Source organism: Anguilla rostrata, chromosome 3, assembly GCF_018555375.3.
Source record: "Anguilla rostrata isolate EN2019 chromosome 3, ASM1855537v3, whole genome shotgun sequence".
Taxonomy (NCBI): domain Eukaryota; kingdom Metazoa; phylum Chordata; class Actinopteri; order Anguilliformes; family Anguillidae; genus Anguilla; species Anguilla rostrata.
The window spans coordinates 72,059,076-72,085,340 of NC_057935.1; the positions used below are offsets into that span (position 1 = coordinate 72,059,076).

The following is a 26,265-nucleotide window of genomic DNA, read 5'->3' on the forward strand; positions in this document are numbered from 1 at the left end:
AGTGAATCCAGGAGGCGGAGTGTGCTGCTGCTTTATGGCGTGTCTAACGAGGCTGTTTCAGTCTCGCCTTTAAGCACCGCGCTGATTTGTATATACGCTGATTTGTATATATGGTGATTTGTATATACGGTGATTTGTATATATGGTGATTTGTATATACGGTGATTTGTATATACGGTGATTTGTATATACGCTGATTTGTATATATGGTGATTTGTATATATGGTGATTTGTATATATGGTGATTTGATGTATTTCGGCGCCCCTAAATGTGTCACGTTGATGAAACTGAGGAGAAATATGACGTAGACATGCTTGTTCTCACCTGCACTGCTGTGATCTCACCTCAGCTGACCCCGCCCCGCTCTGACCCCCATCCTCATCTGACCCACCCTGCTCTGATTCTGATCTGACCCACCCTGCTCTGATTCTGATCTGAACCCACCCTGCTCTGATTCTGATCTGACCCCACCCTGCTCTGATTCTGATCTGACCCACCCTGTTCTGATTCTGATCTGAACCCACCCTGCTCTGATTCTGATCTGACCCCACCCTGCTCTGATTCTGATCTGACTCCGCCCTGCTCTGAGTCTGATCTGACCCCACCCTGCTCTGATTCTGATCTGACCCACCCTGCTCTGATTCTGATCTGACCCCACCCTGCTCTGATTCTGATCTGACCCCACCCTGATCTGATTCTGATCTGAACCCACCTGCTGATTCTGCTCTGACCCCGCCCTGCTCTGATTCTGATCTGACCCCATCCCGCTCTGTCCACGCCCTGCTCTGACTGATCTGACCCGCCCCTCTGCCCCGCCCTGCTCTGACCCCACCCCGCCCTCTCTGACTCCGCCCCGCTCTGTCTCCGCCCTGCTCTGACCCCGCCCTGACCCCACCCTGCCCTGCTCTGACCCCGCCCCGCTCACCTGTCCTTCTCCCCGTGGCCCCTGCGCAGGCGGCTGGAAGCCCTGGTCTGAGTGGAGCCCCTGCGATGAGGACAGTGGGCTGCAGATGCGCAGGCGGACCTGTGAGGACCCCGAGGGGGGGGGTCCCGGTCCCTCCCCCGGCCCAAACCCCAGCCCAAACCCCTGCCAGGGCAACAGCACCGAGTACCGGGAATGCCTGCTGGATGAGATCCCAGGTGACCCCTCCCACCCCCCCACCCCCCTGCCCCCCCCAGACTGACCCGCTAGCTCTGACGTACAGCCAGTGTTCAGTTTAGCAGGAATGGCAAACCCCCCCCCATTTTACTGCCTGGGCAAGCGGAGACACCCCCACACACAGACCACTTATTTACTGAGGTCTAGAGTCAGAGCTTGTCAGAGTAATCATTCAAGGGAATATGGCTATTTAAAACATTATTTTTCAACACTCCATCAAGGTATAAATGCATATTTTAAATGGCTAATCACATGAAAATGTCAGAGATAAACAACATACTGATTCGGCCCTGTGGTTCTGGTCTCCCCATTTCCATGTTATAAAATGGTTGGGTCACCGTGGGCAACAGGAGGTCTTCTGCAGGCCTCCATTGGCTCACAGTAGAGATGAGGAGACCAGTAGTTCAGCATCCGTTTACTCAACACTCTGAGCAAACTGTGCAGCCGCCTGCCGGAAGGAATGCCTGATGCCTCAAACAGAGAGCAGTGTGGGTCTGCATTGCACGTTTTTGTGATTTAACCATGATCAGAATGTAGGGTCTCGAAATCCTGCGATTGGTGGGCTAACCTGCAGAAATCATATAATAATAATAATAATAATAATAATAATAATAGTCATCATCATCATCATTATCATCATCAGGTGAGGTGCAGTTGTTTTAGTTGGGGAGTGTCTGGCTGTGGCTGGAGAGGCCTCAGTGACTCAGGGTGGGAATGGGAGTGGGGACGGAAGTTGGGTTGTTGGGGGGGGGTGGGGGCCTGTGTGGTAATCACTGTGTCACTGAGCAACTCCTCTCCTTTGAAACAGTGATTTTGGGGCACAGGGGGAAGGAAGCTGACGCCTGTGGAGATTTCGGCCTGTTCCCCCCAGCGGGATCCCAGAAGAGAGGGAGGAGGGACGGGGGGGACGGGGGACGGGTTCTGATGTTATTTCCGACAGGCGTTAGCTTCCCGCTCATGTTAATTCTGTTAGGCGCCCGTGGAGTTCTGGCTCAGGAGGGGGAGGGATGCGTGTTCTCGCGGCAGATAAAAGGGGGGGGGGGGGGTCTCGGGCTCTGATCTCCAGCGGGGGGGGGGGGGGCGGCACTGCGAGCCTTCGCCCTAACGCACTCTTCTCTTCCTCTTTTGTAGTGATCCTTCCTGCGTCTGGTTTCGACAAGGACAGGCACTGTGGGGGTAAGTGGATTAATCACCCCCCCCCATCGTCTCCGCCCTTTTGTTCTGACCCCCGAGCGCTCGGACTGTTCTCTGTGCCGCAGGACAGTCCGCCTCTCTCTTCACAGTCACACTTGTAGGGCAGCACTGTCACCTCACAGCAAGAAGGTCGCGGGTTCGAATCTCAGCTTGGAGCCTTTCTGTCTGTGTGGAGTTTGCATGTTCTCCCCGTGTCCACGTGGGTTTCCTCCGGGTCCCTCAGTTTCCTCCCACAGTCCAAAGACATGCAGGATAGGCTAATTGGAGACTCTAAATTGCCCATAGGTATGAGTGTGTGAGTGAGTGGTGTGTGTGCCCTGTGATAGATTGGCGGCCTCTCGCCCAATGCATGCTGGGATAGGCTCCAGCACCCCCCCCCTCGACCCTGCCCGGGATAAGCAGGTGTAGATAATGGCGAGATGGATTCCACTGGAGCGGTTAGCCTCAGGCTGCCAGTTAGCGTTAGCCCACCTCAGCCCCCTGCTCCTCTCTCGTTAGCCTAGCTCGTTAGCCTCGGCCTGAGCACTGAAGAGTCCACGGCAGCGATTAACCTAATAGCATAATTTTGCCGCTTTGTTAGCACATTAATGCTAATCGCGTCTTCCTGAAGGTCATCCCCATTCGTTAAGCGGGTTTTTGAAAGTGTTTCTTGGCCTGCTGCACCTTTACGGAACTGAAACGCCACGGCTGATGCGCGAGCTACTCCGGCACCCGGAGATGAAATGTGAAGATAGAATTGCTATACGAGGAGTCTGCTGAGAGTGAGGAGCGTGACGACTCTTCCTCATCCTCCACCTTCCTCCTTCCTCCTTCCTTCTCCTCCTCCTCTTCCTCAGGGTTCACGCTGATCCATCTGATAGCGACGGGCGTGTCCTGCTTCTTCGGGGCGGGGCTCCTGACCTTCCTGGCGTACGCGTACTGCCAGCGGTTCCACAAGCCGTCGCAGGAGTCCGCCGTCATCCACCCCACCACCCCCAACCACCTCAACTACAAGGGCAACACCACGCCAAAGAACGAGAAGTACACCCCCATGGAGTTCAAGGTCGCCCCCCCCCCAGTCCCTCTAACCTCCCCCCACCCCACCCCCACTCCCTCCTGCCACCCTACACCCCCCCTGAGCACCCCCCCTCCCCCCCTCAATCCCTCTAACCCCCCCCCACCCCCCCACCTCCCTCCTGCCACCCCGCCCCACCCCTCAGATCCCCCCTCCCCCCCACACACCCCCGCCCCCCATCCCCCCCTGCACCCCACCTCCCCCCACTCCCCCCCCCCCCACCCCCCCACCCCCCCACGTCCCGGGAGACCCTACGTTTCCAAACCTCTCAAGTAGAGCGCTCATTACCGTCCCATCCCATTACGTGCTGAAATGAGGATCGGGCTTTTATTTCCAATCTGTTAGGGGCCCTTTTGGCCCCGTCCCAACGCTGCGGAGAGGAAAATGTGCCTCCACGTCAGAAAGTACCGGATTGTTTTAGCGAGCTTCCTGTCGGCTCAGTAATATTTCTCAAGCCGATCCAGGGGAGTAACTTCATTAATATGTTGCTGGAGGGGAGTTAGGGTTCAGGAGCAGTATTTTATGAACTCCAGTCACTGGCTGGAAATGGATGGTTTTCTGTTAAAGGAAAAACCCGCCCTCATGAAGTGCATGCTGGTACATACGTGTGTGTGTTGTGGTATTAATATTCACCACACGTAGCTTCAATCCATTTCATAAGCTTTAACTTGAAAAGCTGCGAGTGTACTAAAATATTACACAATTTAAAATATTCATTATTATTAAAAGTAACAATCTCAATTTAAATCTCTGGAATTAGTGGATAAAATAATAAATGTAAATGTTTTTTTTTATCATACACGATATGGAAATTAGAAACAAAAATATAAATGATTCTCTCACTCAAAAATTCAGACTGATTATTTATAATGAAATAAAAGAAGTAATAATATTTAATAACATAGTAATAATATAGTAATAACTAGTGATATTGCCAGTGAGGGACCAGTAAACCAGACTAGGCTGCTACAAAAACAGCCTTCCTCTCAGTTGTCATAAACACGTCACCAAGCAGGGGCTGACGATGCTCACCCTGATTGGCTGATTCCCAGTTTCTGCAGTGAAGGGCCACCAGGTGTACCTGTGGCACGGACTGGCTTATCTAAGAGCTGACAATATTACTTTTAGTATAAGTTTTAAAAAAGCAGAGCTTGGCACCATACAGTTGTTTTTAAATGACGCATTGTTTGTGACGCCTGCACCTCAACAATCGAGGTGATTGTTTGTAAATTATCATTCTGGCCAGTACTGAAATCCGAATTCTCAGGTGAATGTTACTACACACTGACCTTCGCCTTTCTGAGGAAACAGGCCTCAGAAATGTAAATTCAAAGCTGGCAGGGTTTTACAACCTCTTTCCCTACGCAGAGATTAAGGCTTTTAATTGATTTCTTGAGCTGAACGCCACAGATCAGGCCTTCGGACCTCAGAAACGTACGGCAGTAATGACCCTGTGTTATGGTGCAGCTACGCTGGGCCCTGACAGCCTGAATAGCTTTATGTTCTGCTGTTTCTTCGGAGGGTCGATAAAACCTTCCAGGAGCGGAGGTTCTGTAACGGGCCCAGATTTGTGTGCGTAGGTAATCGCCTCAGCAAGCGCCCCCTCTGCCTGAGGACGTCCCGTGGAGTTTTTGGGGAGGGGAACGGGGGAAACGGGCAAGCGGCTTTGTGATCGAGTCGAGCAGAGCAGACCACTTTTCTGTAGTGATGTGACTTTTGTAGAGACCACAAACAAATAACCTGTATTATCAGACGCACTGCCCTTTCATGAGTGGAGTTCTTCTTCAGGAGTAATTATGCCTAACTTTTACGAGCTCTGTCTTGTAAAGCAGAGCATTGCACCAGGGCCCTCAGTCTTATCCAGAAAGGGCTGGTGTGGGTGTGGTATTTCATTCCAACCAAGCAGTTACACACCTGATTCTACTAATCAACCCCTAGAGCCTTGGCTAAGGACCTTGATTAGTAGAGTCAGGTGTGTAACTGCTTGGTTGAAACAAAAAGCCTGCACCCACACCGGCCCTTTCTGGGTAAGATTGAGGGCCCCTGCATCATATGCATCACGCTGTGGTTGTATTGAGCGGATCGGATGGTCTAAAGATCTTTGCATGCTGTTCGGTCTGTTGTGTATCAGCTTGTAGTCCCCCCCCCACCACACACCAACACCCACACACACACAGACACACACACACACACACACACACACACACACACACCACACACACACACACACACACACACACACACACACACACACACACACCACACACACACCACACAACACACACAGCACACACACACAGCACACCACCACACACACCACACACACACACAGACACACACACACACACACACACACACCCAGACACCGACACACACACACACACACACACACAGACACACAGACACACACAGACACACACACACACACACACACACACTCACACACAGACACACACACACACACAGAAGCCCTGGCACGGAGTCTGGCTTTATTAATGAGCTCCATTAGGCGGTTTAAATATCGGCCTGTTGCAGGCCTGCAGCTGTTACTGGCTGATTGTACGGACCCGTCCAATTAGCTCACGCTTGGCTCCCTCTTCCCGCCCTTTCTGTCCTTCCCGTGACTCCTGTGTGTCTCTCGCCATGGTCGCCATGGTCACCATTGGCCGCCAAGGCCGCCATTATCGCCATCGGCTGTCATTATCCCCGGTGCGCCAACTGATCTTTCCCGAGCCCAGCGTTATGCCAACCGCCAACCTGCAGCCAGTGTGTAATGGCTGAGTTAGCAGGATTATTATTGATTAGGGTGTGTCGCCGGGGGAGGGGCGGGATTTGGGCGTTCAGTGGGCGTGTCTAGGGAAGGAAGAACACGTAGCAGGTGCCACCGGATGGCTGGGTATTATAGGTGTGACGAGAAACTTCAGGAGGGGGTGAAAAAAGAGGGCTTAATTGAAATAAAGAGACTTGTGATTTCCACAGAGGAATCTGCGATGAACCTGAGCCGTCTCTGAGCTGCAAAGCCAGTAATGGAGGTCAAGATGGAGGTCCATCAGACTGTCTAATGGGAAAAGTCTGCTTGGCATCCTCTTGGCATTGGAAGAAGTGTGTGTGTGTGAGTGTGTGAGGTGTATGTGTGCGTGCGTCTGTGTGTGTATGTGTGTGTGTGCTTCTGTGTGCGTCTGTGTGTGTGTGTGTGTGTGTGTGAGTGTATGTGTGTGTGTTTGGGTGCGTCTGTGTGTGTGCTTGTGTGTGCGAGAGTGTGTATGTGTGCATGCATCTGTGTGTGTGTGTGTGTGTGAGTGTGTGTGAGTGTGTGTGTGTGGTGCTCGTGTTTGTGTGTGAGTGTGTGTGTGTTGTGTGTGTGAGTGTGTGTGTGTGCGTGCGACTGTGTGTGTGTGGTGCGTTTGTGTGCGTCTGTGTGTGTGTGTGTGCATGCATCGTGTGTGTGTGTGTGTGAGTGTGTATGTGTGCGTGCGTCTGTGTGTGTGTGTGTCGTCTGTGTGTGTGTGTGAGTGTGTGTGTGTGTGTGTGTGCGCGTGCGTCTGTGTGTTGTGTGTGTGTGTGTGTGTGTTGTGAGTGTGTGTGCGTGCGTTGTGTGTGTGTGTGTGTGTAGTGTGTGTGCGTGCGTCTGTGTGTGTGTGTGTGTGTGTGTGCGTGCGTCTGTGGTCTGTGTGTGTGTGTGTGTGTGTGTGTGTGTGCGTGCGTCTGTGTGTGTGTGAGTGTGTGTGTGTGTGTGTGTGCGCGTGCGTCTGTGTGTGTGTGTGTGTGTGTGTGTGTGTGTGTGTGTGTGCGTGCGTCTTGTGTGTGTGTGTGTGTGAGTGTGTGTGAGTGTGTTGGTGTGTGTCTTTTCCATTGAAGTTTGCGTCTGTGCCTAATGGTGCTGTATTAATGTGTTGTGTGTTGAGGTGCGTATCGTGTGTTTGTGCTTCAGGTAGGGTGACTGAGGATGCTTACATATAAGCGCGCATGTGACTCACTCCAGCGTCCAAGGTGCTATGGAGTGGTGTGCAGGATGTTGTGCTCAGGTGTTGAAGTGGGAGTGTAGTGTGGGAGTTGTGACTGGGTGTCTCGTTCCATGAAAATAGCGCCATTGCAGTGGTGTTCGGAACCTGGTTCGGTCGACACTGCCGAATCATGTGTGGATTCGACTCCGGGTGCCGGCTAGAGACTTGACCATCAGGGGGGTGTGACTCCTGCAGGCTTCACACAGCATCACTGCCGAGTCAGGTGACGATTCGGATCACTGGCTCGGGTTCTAAACTGCCGAGTCAGGGTGGGGTTCGGACCCTGGGTGCTCGGTCCAGAGTCACTGCCCCTAGTCATGTGGTTAATCCTGTTTTTGTGCCCCCTTACAGACGCTGAACAAGAACAACCTGCTCCCAGACGAGAGGACCAACTTTTTCCACTCGCCCCTGCAGCAGACCAACGTGTACACCACCACCTACTACCCCGCTACGCTCAACAAGTACGACTACCGACCCGAGGCGTCGCCCTCCCCGTGCAGGACCTACACCCACAGCTGAGGCAGGCCCCTCCCACAAACCCCCCCCCCCGTCGCCACGGCGACAGGGCTGAACTCCTCCCCCTCCCCATGCAGGACCTCCACGCACAGCGCTGAGGCAGGCCCCTCCCACCAGCCCCCCGTCGCCACGGCGACAGGGCCGAACTCCTCCCCCTCCCCATGCAGGACCTCCATGCACAGCGCTGAGGCAGGCCCCTCCCACAAACCCCCCGTCGCCACGGCAACAGGGCCGAACTCCTCCCCCTCCCCATGCAGGACCTCCACGCACAGCGCTGAGGCAGGCCCCTCCCACAAACCCCCCGTCGCCGCAGCAACGGGGACGAACTCCTCCCCCTTTCTCAGACTGTGGGCTCAGCCTAGACTGGAGTCGCCTCGGCGAGAGAGAGGCCTTCATCATTCCTCTCTCATCCTCTTCCTCCCCACAGAGGAAACCAACCTGACACTTTATTATAATCTTTGTTTATGTTTTATTTTTTGCTTCTTCTTCTTCTTAACAGTCCTGGATGTCCTGGTTTTAAGATGGCACTTTTATAAGGATAAGAGGATAATGCTTCTGGAGGACTGGCGTACAATGCCCCCCCCCCCCCCCTCGTCTGTGGGGCTGGACTTGTACCGCAGGATGAGCTTCTAACACGAGCAGAGGGGCAAGCGAAGAAGAAGAAACCTGCTAAAAACAGAGCGTTGTGTCGATGCCGAACGCCCCGTGTGTGGAATTAGGTGCCCATCGGTACGAACCCTGTCCGTGTGGGGTCTGATGTGGCCCAAACCCGGAGATGTTGGTATAAATGTAGCCTTTAAAAAAATGGGACAAAAAAACAAAAAACAACACTAATTCACTAAACAATAAAAGCCATTATTAAACACTGAAACCAGCACGTCCTGGTATTCCAGCTTCGGTGCGCGAGGGGAACCAGCGCACGGAGAAAAGAGATCGGTGCGGTTTCCATGGTGTTTCTGCCGCAGGGTCTGCGGCTCCTCATGAGGGCAATACTCCGCGCTGCCCCCCCCTCCGAGCTCGCCCCAAAATACGGACGCCTGCCGATCGCAGGGAGAAAAGTTAATTCTGTCAGAGTTTGGACAGGTGTGGAGGTGGAACTCATCGTCTTCCATTCCACAGATTTCTGAAACGCCTTGTGAGGGAAATTAGAAAACGTGTCTTGCGGTTTCTGTTTAGTTTAGTTTTTTGTTGTTCTTTTTTTTGTGTTCCAGTCCAGTTTCTTCCCCTGTCTGAGTGTAATCGGAGGACTCGTGCCATTGCTGGTTTTTTTTTACGTGTCTTAGGAAAGAGAGGACTGGTGTTCGGTGTGAGCCCTGCAGCGCCCCTGTGAGCGTGTGCCAAGTGTAGAGTGTGTAAGTGAGAACAGGGGAGAGTGCAGTCCTGGCTGCGTGCACAGAGCAGGTTTTGGGTGTACCCCAGGGCCGTTTAACCCCCCTGACAGGAGGGGGATTGATGAGCCGATCTGGGCCCCCCCCCCCCCCCCGACCCGCTTCTCCTCTTTCACGGAATAGAGGATTTCCATCAGCGGTACGGAACGCTGCGCTTATTTCTCACACGGACGGGTTCACCTGACCGCACCTGAGATCGTGTTACTCGCGGCTAACATCGCAGACTGCGATTCACACGAGCCGCCGTTGGTTATTTTTATTTTATTTTTATTTTTTTAATGATTTACAAAGGGAAAAGTGTTTTTTTTGTTTTTTGTTTGTTTTGTTTTTTTTGAAGAGGAGTAGGATGAGCTGTAATGGCTGTGTAATGCCGAGGTCAGGCTTGTGATTGAGCCGAATTGAGTTTTCACGCAACATAAAATCCTCTGATCCTGTTCGGCATCATCTCCGCGGTAACGCAGCTCATTGCCATGTTTAATTTGCAAACAGGAAATAAAGCAACTGATACAACAGCAAGCAGTGGTAAATATTTACTCAGTCTGTGTTAATGCTACCGCGAGCAATGTTGACCGCGCAGTTCAATGGCTTCCCCCACTTAACCACACTAAATCATGCTCCTAATCATGAGGTATTTTTAAAACGAAGAGGTTTAAAAAGGAAACATCTGTGTTTGTGTACTTGTTGGGGCAAGGATGGGTTTCAGAGGGTTCTTTTTGTACATGCTAAGTGTTTTTTTTCTCACACATGACGCCTTGTAAAAAAAAAAAACCATATATATATTTTGGGAATGTTTTCAAAGGGGAAATGCATCTCTGTCACGCCTCAGTGACATCACAGTCACCTGTTTGTGATCATACCGTTGGCGTATGTGTTTTTGCCATATTTTGTGTGTAAAAAACGCAGGTTATTATAAGCTACTGGGATGGTAACAGTCATGAACAAAATGTTGATAATTTATATTGAATCTTGGGATCTGATGGGCATTTTATTATTCAGCCTTTTTTTATCATGCCTGTTCAATGAATCTGAAGCCAGAAACGGTTTCAGATCAGCTTGAGAGTTTATCTTGTACATAGGAATCCCTGTTCAATGACAACTTAATGAAATTTAAAGTTAGTGTAATGTACATGTATATTGTATAGCTAACACTGTTTTTTAAAAGCCTTATAGTTGTAAAAAAATAAAAATAAATAAGAGAGCGCGAGAGAGAGAGAAAGAAATTGCAGAAGTAATGTAAATACCAACCATAGGGATTGTGGGGGATGGAGTTTGTCAATGCTTTGAATTGCAGCACGATCCAATGAGAAACAGTAACTAGGTGCAAGCAGCTAACGGCTACGTCTGGATCTTGAGAATCCTTGTAAGGTTCTGCCATGAATTCATAATTTTCTCATTCATGATCAAATCGTTTCAATTTTTTTTTTTTTTTTTTTTCTTTTGCAGACGATGCAAATTGAATGGGTTTTACGGTCATGGTACGAACAATGGCATTATACGTTTTTTTCTCCCCCCTAAGCTACCAATCACTGCACGGTACATTTCTGCTTTATGAGTATTTCCGTTCACACCTAAGGGGCTCTAAGTATTCCGCGAGTCCTGAGCCCAGTGTTTCTCCAGCTTTGACCGCCGGAGTTCACGCTAAATTAATGTCGCGGCTTCGCTTAAAGACTTCTGATTCCTCGTCTCCCGCGCAATCTGGCTGTTTTCATTATCTGTGATTGGACGCCTACGCCCTGTGATTACTTGTGATTGGACGTCTTCGCCGCGTGATTACTTGTGATTGGACGAGCTGCCGCTGCATTGCCACGCTCCATCTCGAAGGCTCGGAGCCCTTCTATGCAATTGACCTGGTGGTACTGTTAGACGAGTGATCTAGACTGTAATCACTGCCTTTTAGACACTGTGAATTTTTTGGTACTCTATATTTTTGTATATTGTACATTGTAAAGAATAATAAACCAGAACCCTGATGCCAACCGACGCCGCGCCTGTGCCCTTCTGTCTCATTTCCCGCTCCAGCCGCTGAGCTCTGTTTCGGCGCCTTCGTGCACACCCCTGTCCCGTTCGGTTGTGAACCCCTCTGTAATTTGTCGGCGCTCTGGAGGCTTGTGACGGGCCCGAGCCGAGCCCGGGCCTCCCCGGCCCGCGTGCCCGTTTGTTTGTGTCAGGACTCGCCGCGCCTGCGCCGGATGTGAGCGATATCGGGCTGTCATGACATGGTGCTGACGGGACGGGCGCTGACCCTTCCTAATAATGAAACCGGATCCTTCCCCAGGTGAGGCAGGACGGCTTGTGTTCTCTCCCCCCCCCGTCCTTGCGTGAGTTCGCGCTTCAGCTGAGTCCCTGGCCCTGCGCCAAGCGCTGGAGATCAAAAGACCCTCCGACGTGAGCGCCTGTCCTCGAGGTTCAGCTCTCCTTTTCGATACAAGATAACGAGGAAAAAAACCTGTGAAAACCTGGGAATCGCTTTCATCTCTCTTTTTTTTTATTGCCAAGAATTTCTTGGGTGGGACACCGAAAAAAAAGAAAAAGGAGAAGGAAAGAGAGCACCTGTCAGACGGAAACGTCACCTCCCGGACGAGGGCAGAGGGATCGATCGGCGCTGCTGACACGCCGCGGTCCGCCCTGAAACAAGGCCGGCCGGTTATTGGCGGAGACGGCGTAGTGACGCGCGCGCGCTCTTCTCCAGCTCCGCCCCCCTTCCCCGCTCCCGGATCTGATCCATCAACCGCGAGACGGCGGCAAGACTTCACAGCAGGACAGCGCCAGAGCCGTTAAATATTACAGGCGAACCTGAGAGGAGTGTGGCCTTCCTGACCTGAGTGATATGCTTCTTTTTCTCACCTGCCCTGACCTGAATCACTCCCTGTGTGTGTGCGCGTGTCTGTGTGTGTGTGTGTGTGTGTGTGCGCGTGTCTGTCTGTGTGTGTGTGTGTGTGTGCGCGTGTCTGTGTGTGTGTGTGTGTGTGTGCGCGCGTGTCTGTGTGTGTGTGTGTGTGTGTGCGCATGTGTGTGTGTGTGTGTGTGTCTGTGTGTGTGTGTGCGTGTGCCTGGTTCTAATGCACTAGCTGAAAAACTGAGTGGGCTACTCAAGATATAAATACTGAGAGAAAGTGTACAAATGTTTATTTTATCTGGTACATTATGTTTCAGTTCCTGTTGTTATTGTTGTGGTTGTTCTTACTATAGTTTTGCCTTCAAAATGCATGGACAAACTATGCGTTCAAGTTGACTATGCGCAAGCATTGATCTTGTAATGCGACATAGAGGAGACATAGTTCAGGAGGTAAGAGTGGTTGTCTGGCAGTCGGAGGGTTGCCGGTTCGATCCCCCGCCCTGGGAGTGTCTAAGTGTCCCTGAGCAAGACACCTAACCCCTAATTGCTCCCAACGAGCAGCCTTTCACCGTTGGTGTGTGAGTGTGTGTGTGAATGGGTGAATGAGAGGCATCAATTGTAAAACGCTTTGGATATATAAATATATAGATAAATGTGCTATATAAATGCAGTCCATTTACCATTTTGTAATGTGATACCAGCAGTAGAACATACGTTTGCAATGACTGTGCAATGGAATGATTCTTCATTTAACAAGTTCCATTTGGTTCCTACATTCCTCTGAAATGCAGTATTCACAAGAGAACAGTTAAAACAATTGTCACATAATATTTATAAAGTATTAATATATGATATCATCCTAATACTTTATCCTGTTAATTTCCCAATAATTAATTACTTGACACACATAAAATGTCTCGGTCGAAATGAGTTTGTAACACAATACACGCACTCCATGTGCTTTCTCCGTTAATATCTATCGTATTTCGCCTTGGGCGATGAAAGTATCCACGGCCGCGTCCGTGTTTGAGCGGTACGCGGTGTAAGTGCGGGCGCTACGAACACGATTTCCGGGTTACGAACGGTTCATTTCGAGGTGGCGAGGAGAGCGGAGCGATTAATTCTGCTGTGCGTACGCACTGCTGGGGAAATGAGGAGACCGAATTAATTAGGGTGAATAATGAAACTGCCGTTCGGTTTATGCGATTAGCAGATGGGGGGAATTGATGTTCCGAGTCGCCCGCTGCCGTGCATGAAGTGCGGGTCTTTGTTCCGAACCCTAATTCTCCGAGTTCCGCCCCCCAGCAGCACCCGCGGGGATCACGGGAAGCCCTTTTAGTGCTTACGGTGTCGCTCCTGAGCCGGGGCCGAGCGTACCGCCCCACCCCCACCCCCCCACCTCGCTGTATAGCTGCGCAGTCAGCGTTGTTTTTATCGCCCCCCCCCACCACAATGCATCCCTAGTCACGTATGGAGGGTGTGCTGGAGTGCAGCGAGGTATCGATATTGTCTGTTGATGCCCCCCTCGGTGGTACTGGGAGGAGGGGGCACAGCAGGGGGGGGGGTGTTGGGGGGGGGGTTGGGGGGGCTGCAGGCGTTACAGGTGTGCACAGGTACATCACTGTCCTTTACCCATGAAAACTCGCACCATCACCTCTGGCCCACCTCCGGGAGAAGAGGGGGAGGTGGGGAGATGAACGACGGAGAGAGGGATAGAGGGATGTGAGACCTTTTTGTCAGCGGGGAAGAGATACAGCGGATTGCTGCTGGTCTTCCTCTGTGCTTTCCATCCTCATCCTTCCTCCAGTTTTCTGATTATTATCAAAACTTTTTTTTCCGTGTTTGATGTAATATTTTGACTTCTGATGCCACTTCCATCTTCTTTTTGAAGCCTGTTTGGCAGGAAATCCCTCATATCCAGAAGCCTGCTCAGAAATCACATGAGCTTACATGACTGACTACTAACAGCTTTGGAACTCTGGTTGAGAAGTGATGTTCTGCAGCTGGTAGTCATTGCCCTGCCCTGTCCTTGGGTACCAAGCCATCCCTTTCCAGCACAACTCCCCCCGCCCCCCCACCCCCCCTTGGTTATTAGCTTTGGCCGGGGCGTTGTATGAAGCTGTCACGAGCATCTGTTTTGGCAGCCGGCAGAAAACCCACTTCCTAAAATTATTCAGAACGCAGGGACTCGCCGGTCGACACTGATGAATATCCTCAGCGTTCGCGCCCGTCCCCACGTCGGATGGTCTGTGCTGTTGTGTGACGGAACACAGACGCGTTTCTGTCTCCTGCAGTTTGTGATCAGACAGGATTAGGAGGCTTTGTTTACATGTCTGGGTCTCTCAGCCAGACATGGAAATTCCTCCTTTTTTTGTTTTTGGTAAATAATTTTTTTTTTGGAAATTATTTGGTGCCCAGCATGGGGCTGAATATACCCAATCCCCCCCACCACCCCCCAAATGTTCAGTCTGCAACCACAGCTGGGTTTCTGTATGAACCCCACTGCTGATTCAGGAGAGTGTGGGCGGAAGTGCCTTTCCTTGGAAATGTGGGATGCCTTTTCACCCCACCGCCCAGTCAGGCTTGCACAGAGTTGAGTCGGAGGAAGACTATGACATGCGACTTTAACATGCAGACCACGAGTGCCTAGTCAACCAGCGGGGGGCGCTAGAGAACCCTGGGGCTCATCCACACGCTACAGCTTGAGCGCCTTGTCCGAATTATCGCCCCAGCAGCCCCCCAAGTCCGTTTTCACGCTGTTTTAAATAAAGTCTGTTTTAAGCACTATTTTTCACGCTTGAACTCAGGCTTCGAGAAAGCAGCGTTCGCACAGTACCGTTTTGCTGCGAGAATTAGCTCTTACTTCCCAGGTCGATAAATTAAAGTGCAGCGGGTCTGACAGGATGGGGATGCGTGCGACCTCTCCATCCCAGCTCGTTAGCGTGATGCTAATTGAGGATTGGCTAATGCGCGGAGAGTGCTTTTATTGGTCAACGCCGGGTGACAATGAGGAATTCGCGGGAGGGGGGAGCGAGGGCAGTGATGTAGGACGTTTCTCCGGGAAACATTATCGTTAATGAAACCGAGAGAAAACGGGCTAATGAGATTAAACCGGCGCGGAGAAGCGGCTCGCTTCAGCACTTTCCCTTTTTTTATTTTTCATCGCACAAGCCGACCCTAGGAGGGGAAACAGCCGCACCGATTCCTCTGTCCTCTTTAATCAAAAAACAAAGAAGAAGAGCAAACTGAAAACAGCTGCGTATAAAAAAAAAATCTGAACTTGAAGTTGTGGAGGTTTTATTGCTGCCAGAATTAAAAAACGATTCACGTTTGGAACCGCATTGACTACCACTGCATTGTTTTAGACGCAATTTAATTCTGATTTAATGGCTGTACAGACATGTTGAGTGATATATACCCAGGTATATTATTCCTCACCTCAAGTGTATTGCTTTTTGATCACATGAATTCTTCATGACTTGGTTTTAATACGATCCTCGTCTCAGGAAACAGCACACTTGGGCGTACTCCATTTCACTTTGAGATCTTCACTTTCTCATTATGGGCTTCATTATTAATGACAGAATCCAGTGTATTGCGCTTGTCAGACTTTATTCCTCCTGGTATATCGCGTTCCCGGGTCCAAGCGCATTCCTGGGGTTGATAGACTCCAGAGGGGATGAATTTTCTACTTCATTCATACAGTAGTAAGCCTGCCTGTGGGGGTAAGATTAAAATGACAGGACAAAAAATACCTGTGAAACTGTTGAATAATTAGTCAAATTAATGAGGTATTGTTGCAGATTAAGTGGAGTGTGGCGTGTGAGCAGTTTGCAGTTTTGGCGGGAATTGGGGTGAGACGTGACAGTTACAGATGAGGTCAGGTTCTAAGGCTCTCCCAGGACAGGCTAGCACAAGCTGACGCTAACATCGCCTTAGCTACGCAGCGCTCCATGCCCCGATCGATGAGCTCCCGGTCACAATGTGCGAACTAAATTATACAGCAGTCAGATAGCTCAACGCGCATCAAATAGCCTGGACTTTTAACAGCTTCGTTCGATACCACTCCGCTTGTTTCAAACCGTCTGCGTGGAGATGTCTCGGAGAGTCTTGTGAAGCTCAGCGCTTTAGTCTTCGGTTGCGAAGTCGTGCGTCATCTCGGCTGATAATGAGGCTGACGTCCCCGGCTGGGAGGCCTGACTGATCGGAGCGGTTCTGACAGGAAGTCCCGCGTAGTCGCTGTCAGCGGCCCCTGCGCCGTGTTCCTGTGGACATTCTGTTTAATTTAGGAGTATCTATGGTGGCTCTGTGAGGGGGGATTAAAACAGGAAAAGCTGTTGAACGCAGCACGCCTCTCTAAAGCACCTCGTAAAGGCGATTGATTTTGTCTGCAGTCTAGACTTGCAACCGAACTGATTGTCCCATTTCGGTTAAAAGAACCCATTGACTTCTTCCAGCCCGTTTAGAATGTGAGATCCAGGCCTGTGTTAAAATGTGAGCTAAATGCTTGATTATGTTTACTAGAAATGACCACGGGTGCACCATAAAGTCACTCTGCACTAGGAATTGGGTTAGACTGGAGATTGAAGTTGGGTCAGATTGGAGTGCACCATTCTGTCAAAACCGGCTGAGGACGTTGACTGATGATGCCTCTTTTTCGCCATCTGGAGGATGAGAGCAGCATTACACAAAACATGGACTCAAGGCGAAGCAGATTTGAATCTTATTCTTGTTGGCAGTTGCCCTGATGATCAGTGTCAGTGTTCCGTATCCCAGGGAGACAGCGGTAGTGCAGCCGACTCTTAGCCCAGTTACAAATCCCCTCGCGCGGCAGCGGATGGATTCCCTGCTGTGGCACTCTGGGAACTGTAGTCCCATCTCTAAATGGAACCCTCTCTTCTCTCCCAATGTCTCAATAAAGTTAAGGGGAAAATACATGAGGTGAGTCTGTCAACTCTTACTTTAAAAAACAAAACAAAATGCCTTAACATCGCAGCTCAAGGTGTAACACAGCGAATGATTCTCCTGGCATTCATACCAGGAGCCCTCTGGTTAAAAGGGCTGTTTCCAAATCACAACCCTGACCCCAACCCAATTCCCCAATTAGTGTTCTCCCCTTCTCCCTTCTTCATCAGTGTCTCTGTTTCCTACTCTCCAGTTGCTTCATCGCCTTGTTTTCCCTCTCATTACTGCAGAGAAGGACTTTATTTCTTTATCTCTTGATTTTCTTTTCCTGATTTGAACAAGGCGCTCTACATGGGAAGGTGTGACCAGGGGTGTAGCACAAAATTCTGGGCCCTGTACAAAAGCAGTCTCTGTGGGCCCCCTTCCTGTCTTGACCCGTGTCTCTCACGCATCATTCCAGGCTTTTCGAGGGCCCTCCCCCCATTCGGGCCCTGGGTAGTCAGTCCCACTTTTCCCCCCACTACGACGCCCCTGGGTGTGACTGAGGTGTTTGTGTCACTTGGAGGATCTGTGACCTCTCCTGTTCAACAAGAGTAAAAAACTGACTTTTTACAGGTAAGAACAGAGAGAGTGAGGTAAAAAAGAGAGTTCCAGCTTTTAGTCCCAAGCGTACCAAGAAAACCTCTTCTGCCATTCAACTCTCCTCACCTTTTCAGTAACCGTACGGCATTATGAAATATTAAATCTGCTCTTTGAACCTTCTTCTTTGGTGGAGCAGAGGAAGTTTAATTTTTAATTTTTAATTTCATAAAGTTTTTTAAATTAAAAGTTAGGGTTCAGGATTATGGTTAGGGTTAGGTTAGGGCAGTTAGGAGAGAAATCATGAAATATGTTTATGAAGTCATGGTCATTTCACAAACAAAGTGTAATAAATAAATGAATGAATAAATAGAAATGTGTTAGAAGAAATTTATGATGGAAAATGTGTTTCAGTGGAATACAACGAAATACATAAGACCTATGTCCTATGTCCAAAAAGTAAAAACAAATGCATAAATTTAAAAAATGCTTTTTTATTCAGGTGGACAGGAAAATATTTTAATTTACCAACCGCTGTGAAATCAATGAATAGAAATGTGTTCAAATGAAATATGGGTGTTTGATAACTTTTTTCATTAAATAAAGTAATTTTTAAAAGAAGTGTTTGTGTTTACTCAGGTTCCCTTTGTCTAATATTATATTTTGTCTAAAGATCAAAAATCTATTCCATGTGACAAATATGCAATAATAGAGAAAATCAGTTAAAACATTTTTAAAATGTCATTCTTTCATTCCATACGATAGATAATCATGTTAATTTATGAGAAATTAAAATTTATGACAAAACAATTTGTCTCAGTGGAAAATAGCTTGAACTTGAATACTTGAAATGAATAGAAATGTGTTTTAAGAAATTTTTGATGAAGAAATGTGTTTCCCTGGAAAACAGTATGTCCAAAAAGTGAAAAGAAACACATGAATTTTTAAAAAATCATTTTTTGATTCACATAGATAGGAAATCATTTTAACTTATGAGAAATTATAATTTAGACATAAGAAATTATTATGAGAAATGTGTTTGGGTGGAGAACAGCAAAAGATAGCACTATAGTCTTACATTCAAAAAGTGAAAAAAAATGGAAACATTTTTAAAATGTCATTTTTTTATTCCTATTGATAGGAATTTATCAACCAAGATTAAATAAATGTTTAGAATTTTGAATAATTTTTTTAAAATAAAAGTGTGGTTCTGTGAAAAACAGCAAAATGTGTACATACTTGCATGTATACATACACATATATGCTATACATAAATATATACACGCACACACAAACTGCAGGGTTCGAATTACAGGGGATTGGAGGGGCCTGACCCCCCTAATTAAGACTTGGACCCCCCCAAAAGAGGCAAAAGCAACAGATCAGGGGGGATTGAAACATTTATATGTGCTTCTTACCTGTAATTGTAAATATTACAATATATTTCCCATCAGTGGCGTCACTAGACACCAACCCTAGTGACGCCACTGATGGGAAATATATTATAATATTTACGATTACAGGTAAGAAGCATATATAAATGTCTCAATCCCCCCTGACCTGTTGTTTTTACCTCTTTTTTTTGGGGGGGGGGTCCAAGTCTTAATTAGACCCCCCCCCAATCCCCCCTTCGAATTCGAACCCTGTGTGTCTGTATGAATAAATGACAAAATAGCAGGTGGGTAACAGCCCGTCTGAGTTACAAAAATAAAATTCCCTCCGACAGAAGTAGCTTCTTAGCTTCTTTCTTTCTTTCTTTCTTTCTTCTCTGAACAGTCTGAATAAACCATTCCTTGTTGTGCTGGCCTCCCCAGTTTGGAGTGGAACAAGTGGTGCAATCTGAATTATTTATATTGAGCTGTGGGCCGAGTTTAGTTTTGTTTTCCTTTTCTGCAACACCCATAGCTTTTATAGCATGAAAGGAGCTAATGCGTTTACACAAACAAAAAGTCTTTGGCGCATTAAACTTTCAGAAACAAGAAAAGCTTTTAACTTTTACGGAAACACAAAATATTGTCAATCCGTGTACTCTGTTCACTCACCAGGCTTTTAAGCAATTTCCTTGTCGTGTTTATTCAGAATGTTTCATTCACTGCGATTCCGGAAACAAAAAGCTCAGCTCTCTCTGCAATTTGTTCTTCCTAATCAAAACAGACTGCACTACGTTGGGCAATATTTAATCCAACGTCTACTCTACCCAAGTACTTAATCTACACGTAGAATAATGTATTTCCACCATTTATCAAAATATTCCGTGCTTTTAAAATATCTTTATCAATTCATTGAACCAAGTAACCCAATATGAATGATGCGATACAGATGTGCAATAAATATAGATATTGTAGCATTAACAGAAGCAAACTCCATCCTATAGTACACAGCATTCCTTAAAAATAATGCATAAGTATTTTTACCAACAGCTGGTATTTTTGTGGGCATACACAACATGGCACGACCTCATCATGCCCATCTCCCTAATGTTCAAGATGCCAGCTGCACTATGGGCATTTTATTGCGCTCGCTGTATATAGGTCACAGTCCACAGTCCGATGTGCCTCAGATTGGAATTTATTAATCCCGTTTAAATGAAAAAGAAGAATGAACGGCCTGTGATAATGGGCTGTGTGTCACTGTTCCTCTGCCCTCCCCCCGGACCCCGTGCCCCCCCAGCGCCCCCCGCACCCCGTGCCCCCCCCCCCCCCCCCCCCCCCCATGAACTGAGCGGAAATCGTCCCCCCCCCTCGCCTCTCGCCTCCTCTGCTAACAGCAGATCAAAGGAGACTCAGCCAGCCCCAGCCGAGGCGCGGCACGCACTTACTGCCCTGAATGCATTATCAGTCCCATTCCGGGCTCTGATTGGCTAACGATGCACTGATGGCGGAGATGTGCTGCTGATAATTGGCTGACAGTGTAGTGTAATGGGGAAGGGAACTGGGCTTGCAACTCTTATCAACTATGCAATACAGATGTGCAGTACTTATAAATTCTGTAGTATTAACGTGTACTGTATAGTTGACCCATAGGTTGCAGGTTCGATTCCCAGGTAGGACACTGCCATTGTACTCTTGAGGAAGGAGCATAACCAGCATTGCTTTCATAATATATATCCAGTTGTATACGTGGATGCTACAGTTTGTAAAAAATGCTAAGAAGCTGTGCATGTCCCTCTGGATAAAAATGCCTGTAATGTAATAATTGAGCAGGGTAGTGGGATATTGAGTTGGCAGTTTTTTTTAGCGAAGTCACGGGAGCCGAGTGCTTCTGGAACAGAAAGTGCGCTGCGGTGCTGAGGCGCTGCGGCACTGAGGCGCTGAGGCGCTGAGGCGCTGAGGTACTGAGGCACTGAGGCACTGAGGCACTGAGGTACTGAGGCACTGAGGCGCTGCGGCACTGAGGCGCTGAGGTACTGAGGCACTGAGGCACTGAGGTACTGAGGCGCTGAGGCACTGAGGTACTGAGGCGCTGAGGCACTGAGGCACTGAGGCGCTGAGGTACTGAGGCACTGAGGCACTGAGGCACTGAGGCGCTGCGGTACTGAGGCACTGAGGCGCTGAGGTACTGAGGCACTGAGGCACTGAGGCACTGAGGCGCTGAGGTACTGAGGTACTGAGGCGCTGCGGTACTGAGGCACTGAGGCACTGAGGCGCTGAGGCACTGAGGCGCTGAGGCGCTGAGGCACTGAGGCGCTGAGGCACTGAGGCACTGAGGCGCTGCGGTACTGAGGCACTGAGGCGCTGAGGTACTGAGGCACTGAGGCACTGAGGCACTGAGGCGCTGAGGCGCTGCGGTGCTGAGGTGCTGAGGCACTGAGGTACTGAGGTACTGAGGCGCTGAGGTACTGAGGTACTGAGGTACTGAGGCGCTGAGGTACTGAGGTACTGAGGTACTGAGGCGCTGAGGTACTGAGGTACTGAGGTACTGAGGCGCTGAGGTACTGAGGCACTGAGGTACTGAGGCGCTGCGGCACTGAGGCGCTGCGGTACTGAGGTACTGAGGCACTGAGGTACTGAGGTACTGAGGCGCTGAAGTACTGAGGCACTGAGGCACTGAGGCGCTGAGGCACTGAGGCGCTGAGGCACTGCGGCGCTGAGGTACTGAGGTACTGAGGCACTGAGGTACTGAGGCACTGCGGTACTGAGGCACTGCGGTACTGAGGCACTGAGGTACTGAGGCACTGCGGCGCTGAGGTACTGAGGTACTGAGGTACTGAGGTACTGAGGCGCTGAGGTACTGAGGCACTGAGGTACTGAGGCACTGAGGCGCTGAGGCACTGCGGTACTGAGGCACTGAGGTACTGAGGCGCTGAGGCGCTGAGGCGCTGAGGTACTGAGGCACTGAGGCACTGAGGTACTGAGGCACTGAGGCACTGAGGTACTGAGGTACTGAGGCACTGAGGCGCTGAGGTACTGAGGTACTGAGGCACTGAGGCACTGAGGTACTGAGGTACTGAGGCACTGAGGTACTGAGGTACTGAGGTACTGAGGCACTGAGGCACTGAGGCGCTGAGGTACTGAGGCACTGAGGTACTGAGGTACTGAGGTACTGAGGCACTGAGGCACTGAGGCGCTGAGGTACTGAGGCACTGAGGTACTGAGGTACTGAGGTACTGAGGCACTGAGGCGCTGAGGTACTGAGGTACTGAGGCACTGAGGCACTGAGGTACTGAGGCACTGAGGCACTGAGGCACTGAGGCGCTGAGGCGCTGAGGCACTGAGGCGCTGAGGTACTGAGGTACTGAGGTACTGAGGCGCTGAGGTACTGAGGCACTGCGGTACTGAGGCACTGAGGCGCTGAGGTACTGAGGCGCTGAGACACTGAGGTACTGAGGTACTGAGGCACTGAGGCGCTGAGGCACTGAGGCGCTGAGGCACTGAGGCGCTGAGGCGCTGAGGCACTGAGGCGTGAGGCACTGAGGCACTGAGGCGCTGCGGTACTGAGGCACTGAGGCGCTGAGGTACTGAGGCACTGAGGCACTGAGGCACTGAGGCACTGAGGCGCTGCGGTGCTGAGGTGCTGAGGCACTGAGGTACTGAGGTACTGAGGCGCTGAGGTACTGAGGTACTGAGGTACTGAGGCGCTGAGGTACTGAGGTACTGAGGTACTGAGGCGCTGAGGTACTGAGGTACTGAGGTACTGAGGCGCTGAGGTACTGAGGCACTGAGGTACTGAGGCGCTGCGGCACTGAGGCGCTGCGGTACTGAGGTACTGAGGTGCTGAGGTACTGAGGCGCTGAGGTACTGAGGCGCTGAGGTACTGAGGTACTGAGGCGCTGAAGTACTGAGGCACTGAGGCACTGAGGCGCTGAGGCACTGAGGCGCTGAGGCACTGCGGCGCTGAGGTACTGAGGTACTGAGGCACTGAGGTACTGAGGCACTGCGGTACTGAGGCACTGCGGTACTGAGGCACTGAGGTACTGAGGCACTGCGGCGCTGAGGTACTGAGGTACTGAGGTACTGAGGCGCTGAGGTACTGAGGCACTGAGACACTGAGGCGCTGAGGCGCTGAGGCGCTGAGGCGCTGAGGCACTGAGGCGCTGAGGTACTGAGGTACTGAGGCACTGAGGTACTGAGGCACTGAGGCACTGAGGTACTGAGGTACTGAGGCACTGAGGCGCTGAGGTACTGAGGTACTGAGGCACTGAGGTACTGAGGCACTGAGGTACTGAGGCACTGAGGCACTGAGGTACTGAGGTACTGAGGTACTGAGGCACTGAGGCACTGAGGCGCTGAGGTACTGAGGCACTGAGGTACTGAGGTACTGAGGCACTGAGGCACTGAGGCGCTGAGGTACTGAGGTACTGAGGCACTGAGGCACTGAGGTACTGAGGCACTGAGGCGCTGAGGCGCTGAGGCACTGAGGCGCTGAGGTACTGAGGCACTGAGGCACTGAGGCACTGAGGCACTGAGGCGCTGCGGTGCTGAGGTACTGAGGCACTGAGGCGCTGAGGTACTGAGGCACTGAGGCACTGAGGTACTGAGGCACTGAGGCACTGCGGTACTGAGGTACTGAGGCCTGAGGCCTGAGGTACTGAGGCACTGAGGCACTGAGGCACTGAGGCACTGAGGTACTGAGGTACTGAGGCACTGAGGCGCTGAGGCGCTGAGGACTGAGGCACTGAGGATACTGAGGTACTGAGGCACTGAGGCACTGAGGCACTGAGGACTGAGGTACTGAGGCACTGAGGCACTGAGGTACTGAGGCACTGAGGCGCTGAGGCGCTGAGGCACTGAGGCGCTGAGGTACTGAGGTACTGAGGTACTGAGGCGCTGAGGTACTGAGGCACTGCGGTACTGAGGCACTGCGGTACTGAGGCACTGAGGTACTGAGGTACTGAGGCACTGAGGTACTGAGGCACTGAGGTACTGAGGCGCTGAGGTACTGAGGCACTGAGGCACTGAGGCGCTGAGGTACTGAGTACTGAGGCGCTGAGGCACTGAGGCCTGAGGTACGAGCCTGGGCACTGAGGCGCTGAGGTACTGAGGCACTGAGGCGCTGAGGTACTGAGGCACTGAGGCACTGCGGTACTGAGGCACTGAGGCGCTGAGGTACTGAGGCACTGAGGCGCTGAGGCACGGGTGTGCTCATTTTTTATAATTGAATTTCTGGCACCGGCTCTTGCGGCCGGCACAGTCTCTAATCCCAGGAGCCTTAAACACACTTAAGGAACGGCGTGGTGATGATCTACCGAACTGCGCGGCCGCTGGGGTCGACTCCACCTCGTTTCCCTGGCGACCTGGCGGCGAGCTCCCCCCCCGCCGTGACCCCGGGAGTCCGTGTTTTGGAAGCGGGGCGAGGGACCTGCACCTCAGCGGGGCGTCCCGTGGCGGGTGGTGCTTGTGGTAAAATACCCCACTGGGAGAGAGGAAGAGATCACTTCCTCCTGTTTCTCCCCAAAGCCAAAATGGAAGACAGGAGAGGCGAGAGGGAGGTAGCAGATTTTTATCTGGCCTAATATCCCGGGCAAGACCAGAGCCGTGCCCTCTTTGGCACCTGAAAATTGAACCCCCCCGTCTCCGTAACAACCCATCCCCCGCGTGCCCCCCCCCCCTCATCCAGCCTGTGAAGATGATTATCTGTGGTGCCACACAGAGACTGTCCCTCTCTCTGTTTTAATCAAAACCCCTCCAAACTGTGGCTTAGGAGGAGGTGAGGGAGGGGGCGGATGGGCGGGGTCAGGTTGTTCCTGACCCCTGGGGTGGGGTGGGGGGGGGGAGGGGGTAGAACACGGATTCCTCTCACGCCTACACTTCACGAAATTGAAAAGGAGAAAACATCCTGTACCTGTCCACCTGCGGGCCTGGGGCTCCAGTGACGGGGGGGGATTGGAGCAGAACTGACGAGGAGGCTTAGATTCGGTTCTGTCAGGGTGCCGGGGGGTTAGGGTTAGGGTTAGGGTTAGGGTTAGGGTTAGGGTTAGGGTTAGGGTTAGGGTTAGGGTTAGGGTTAGGGTTATGGGTTAGGGTTAGGGTTAGGTGGTTAGGGTTAGGGTTGGGTTAGGGTTAGGGTTAGGGTTAGGGTTAGGGTTAGGTTAGGTTAGGGTTAGGGTTAGGTTGGGTTAGGGTTAGGGTTAGGTTAGGGTTAGGGTTAGGTGTTAGGTTAGGGTTAGGTTAGGTTGGTTAGGGTTAGGGTTAGGGTTAGGGTTGGGTTAGGGTTAGGGTTAGGGTTAGGTAGGGTTAGGGTTAGGTTAGGGTTAGGGTTAGGGTTAGGGTGGGTTAGGGTTAGGTAGGGTTGGGTTAGGGTTAGGGTAGGTTAGGGTTAGGGTTAGGGTTAGGGTTAGGGTTAGGTTAGGGTTAGGTTAGGGTTAGGGTTAGGGTTAGGGTTAGGGTTAGGGTTAGGGTTAGGGTTAGGGTTAGTGGTTGGGTTAGGGTTAGGTTAGGGTTAGGGTTAGGTTAGGGTTAGGGTTGGTTAGGGTTAGGGTTAGGGTTAGGGTTAGGGTTAGGGTTAGGTTAGGGTTAGGGTTAGGGTTAGGGTTAGGGTTAGGGTTAGGTTAGGTTAGGGTTAGGGTTAGTTGGGTTAGGGTTAGGGTAGGGTTAGGGTTAGGGTTAGGTTAGGTTAGGGTTAGGGTTAGGGTTAGGGTTAGGGTTAGGGTTAGGGTTAGGGTTAGGGTTAGGGTTAGGGTTAGGGTTAGGGTTAGGGTTAGGGTTAGGGTTAGGGTTAGGGTTAGGGTTAGGGTTAGGGTTAGGGTTAGGGTTAGGGTTAACCTCCTTGTGTTTCTCCCCAGAGCCAAAATGGAGGACAGGAGAGGCGAGAGGGAGGTAGCAGATTTTTATCTGGCATAATATCCCGGGCAAGACCAGAGCCGTGCCCTCTTTGGCACCTGAAAATTGAACCCCCCCCGTCTCCGTAACAAATCCAGCAAAGGTACATCTTTATGCAGATGACACAATTATTTATACTATAGCGCCATCTTTAAAAGTGGAAATGGATTCCCTACAGACTGCTTTTAATTTATTGCAGATGTCACTTGTTAATTTAAAATTGGTTTTAAATTCAAAGTACTTTTTTGACTTGTCTAAGTTACCATTGTAACATATGAAATGGTTCAATGGACTTCATTGTATTCAAGGAGAAAAACCCATATGTTAATTTTTATTTTTAAAGCTTTACTGGGTAAACTACCGCAGTACAT

General features: G+C 50.4%; 1 protein-coding gene across 3 annotated transcripts in view; it reads left to right on the forward strand.

Moving 5' to 3' along the window:
* The window catches only part of sema5ba (sema domain, seven thrombospondin repeats (type 1 and type 1-like), transmembrane domain (TM) and short cytoplasmic domain, (semaphorin) 5Ba), a 142,110-nt gene extending 131,582 nt beyond the window's left edge, over nucleotides 1–10,528 (forward strand). For 2 of the 3 annotated variants that reach the window (XM_064329668.1, XM_064329669.1), the window contains exons 19-22: nucleotides 956–1,141; nucleotides 2,292–2,336; nucleotides 3,191–3,396; nucleotides 7,764–10,528. In XM_064329668.1, coding sequence (XP_064185738.1) covers nucleotides 956–1,141; nucleotides 2,292–2,336; nucleotides 3,191–3,396; nucleotides 7,764–7,931 — 605 coding nt within the window. In that variant the 3' untranslated portion in view covers nucleotides 7,932–10,528. The remainder of the gene's footprint in view (nucleotides 1–955; nucleotides 1,142–2,291; nucleotides 2,337–3,190; nucleotides 3,397–7,763) is intronic. The other variant, XM_064329670.1, reaches the window with a different exon arrangement.
* The last annotated feature ends 15,737 nt before the right edge of the window (nucleotides 10,529–26,265 follow it).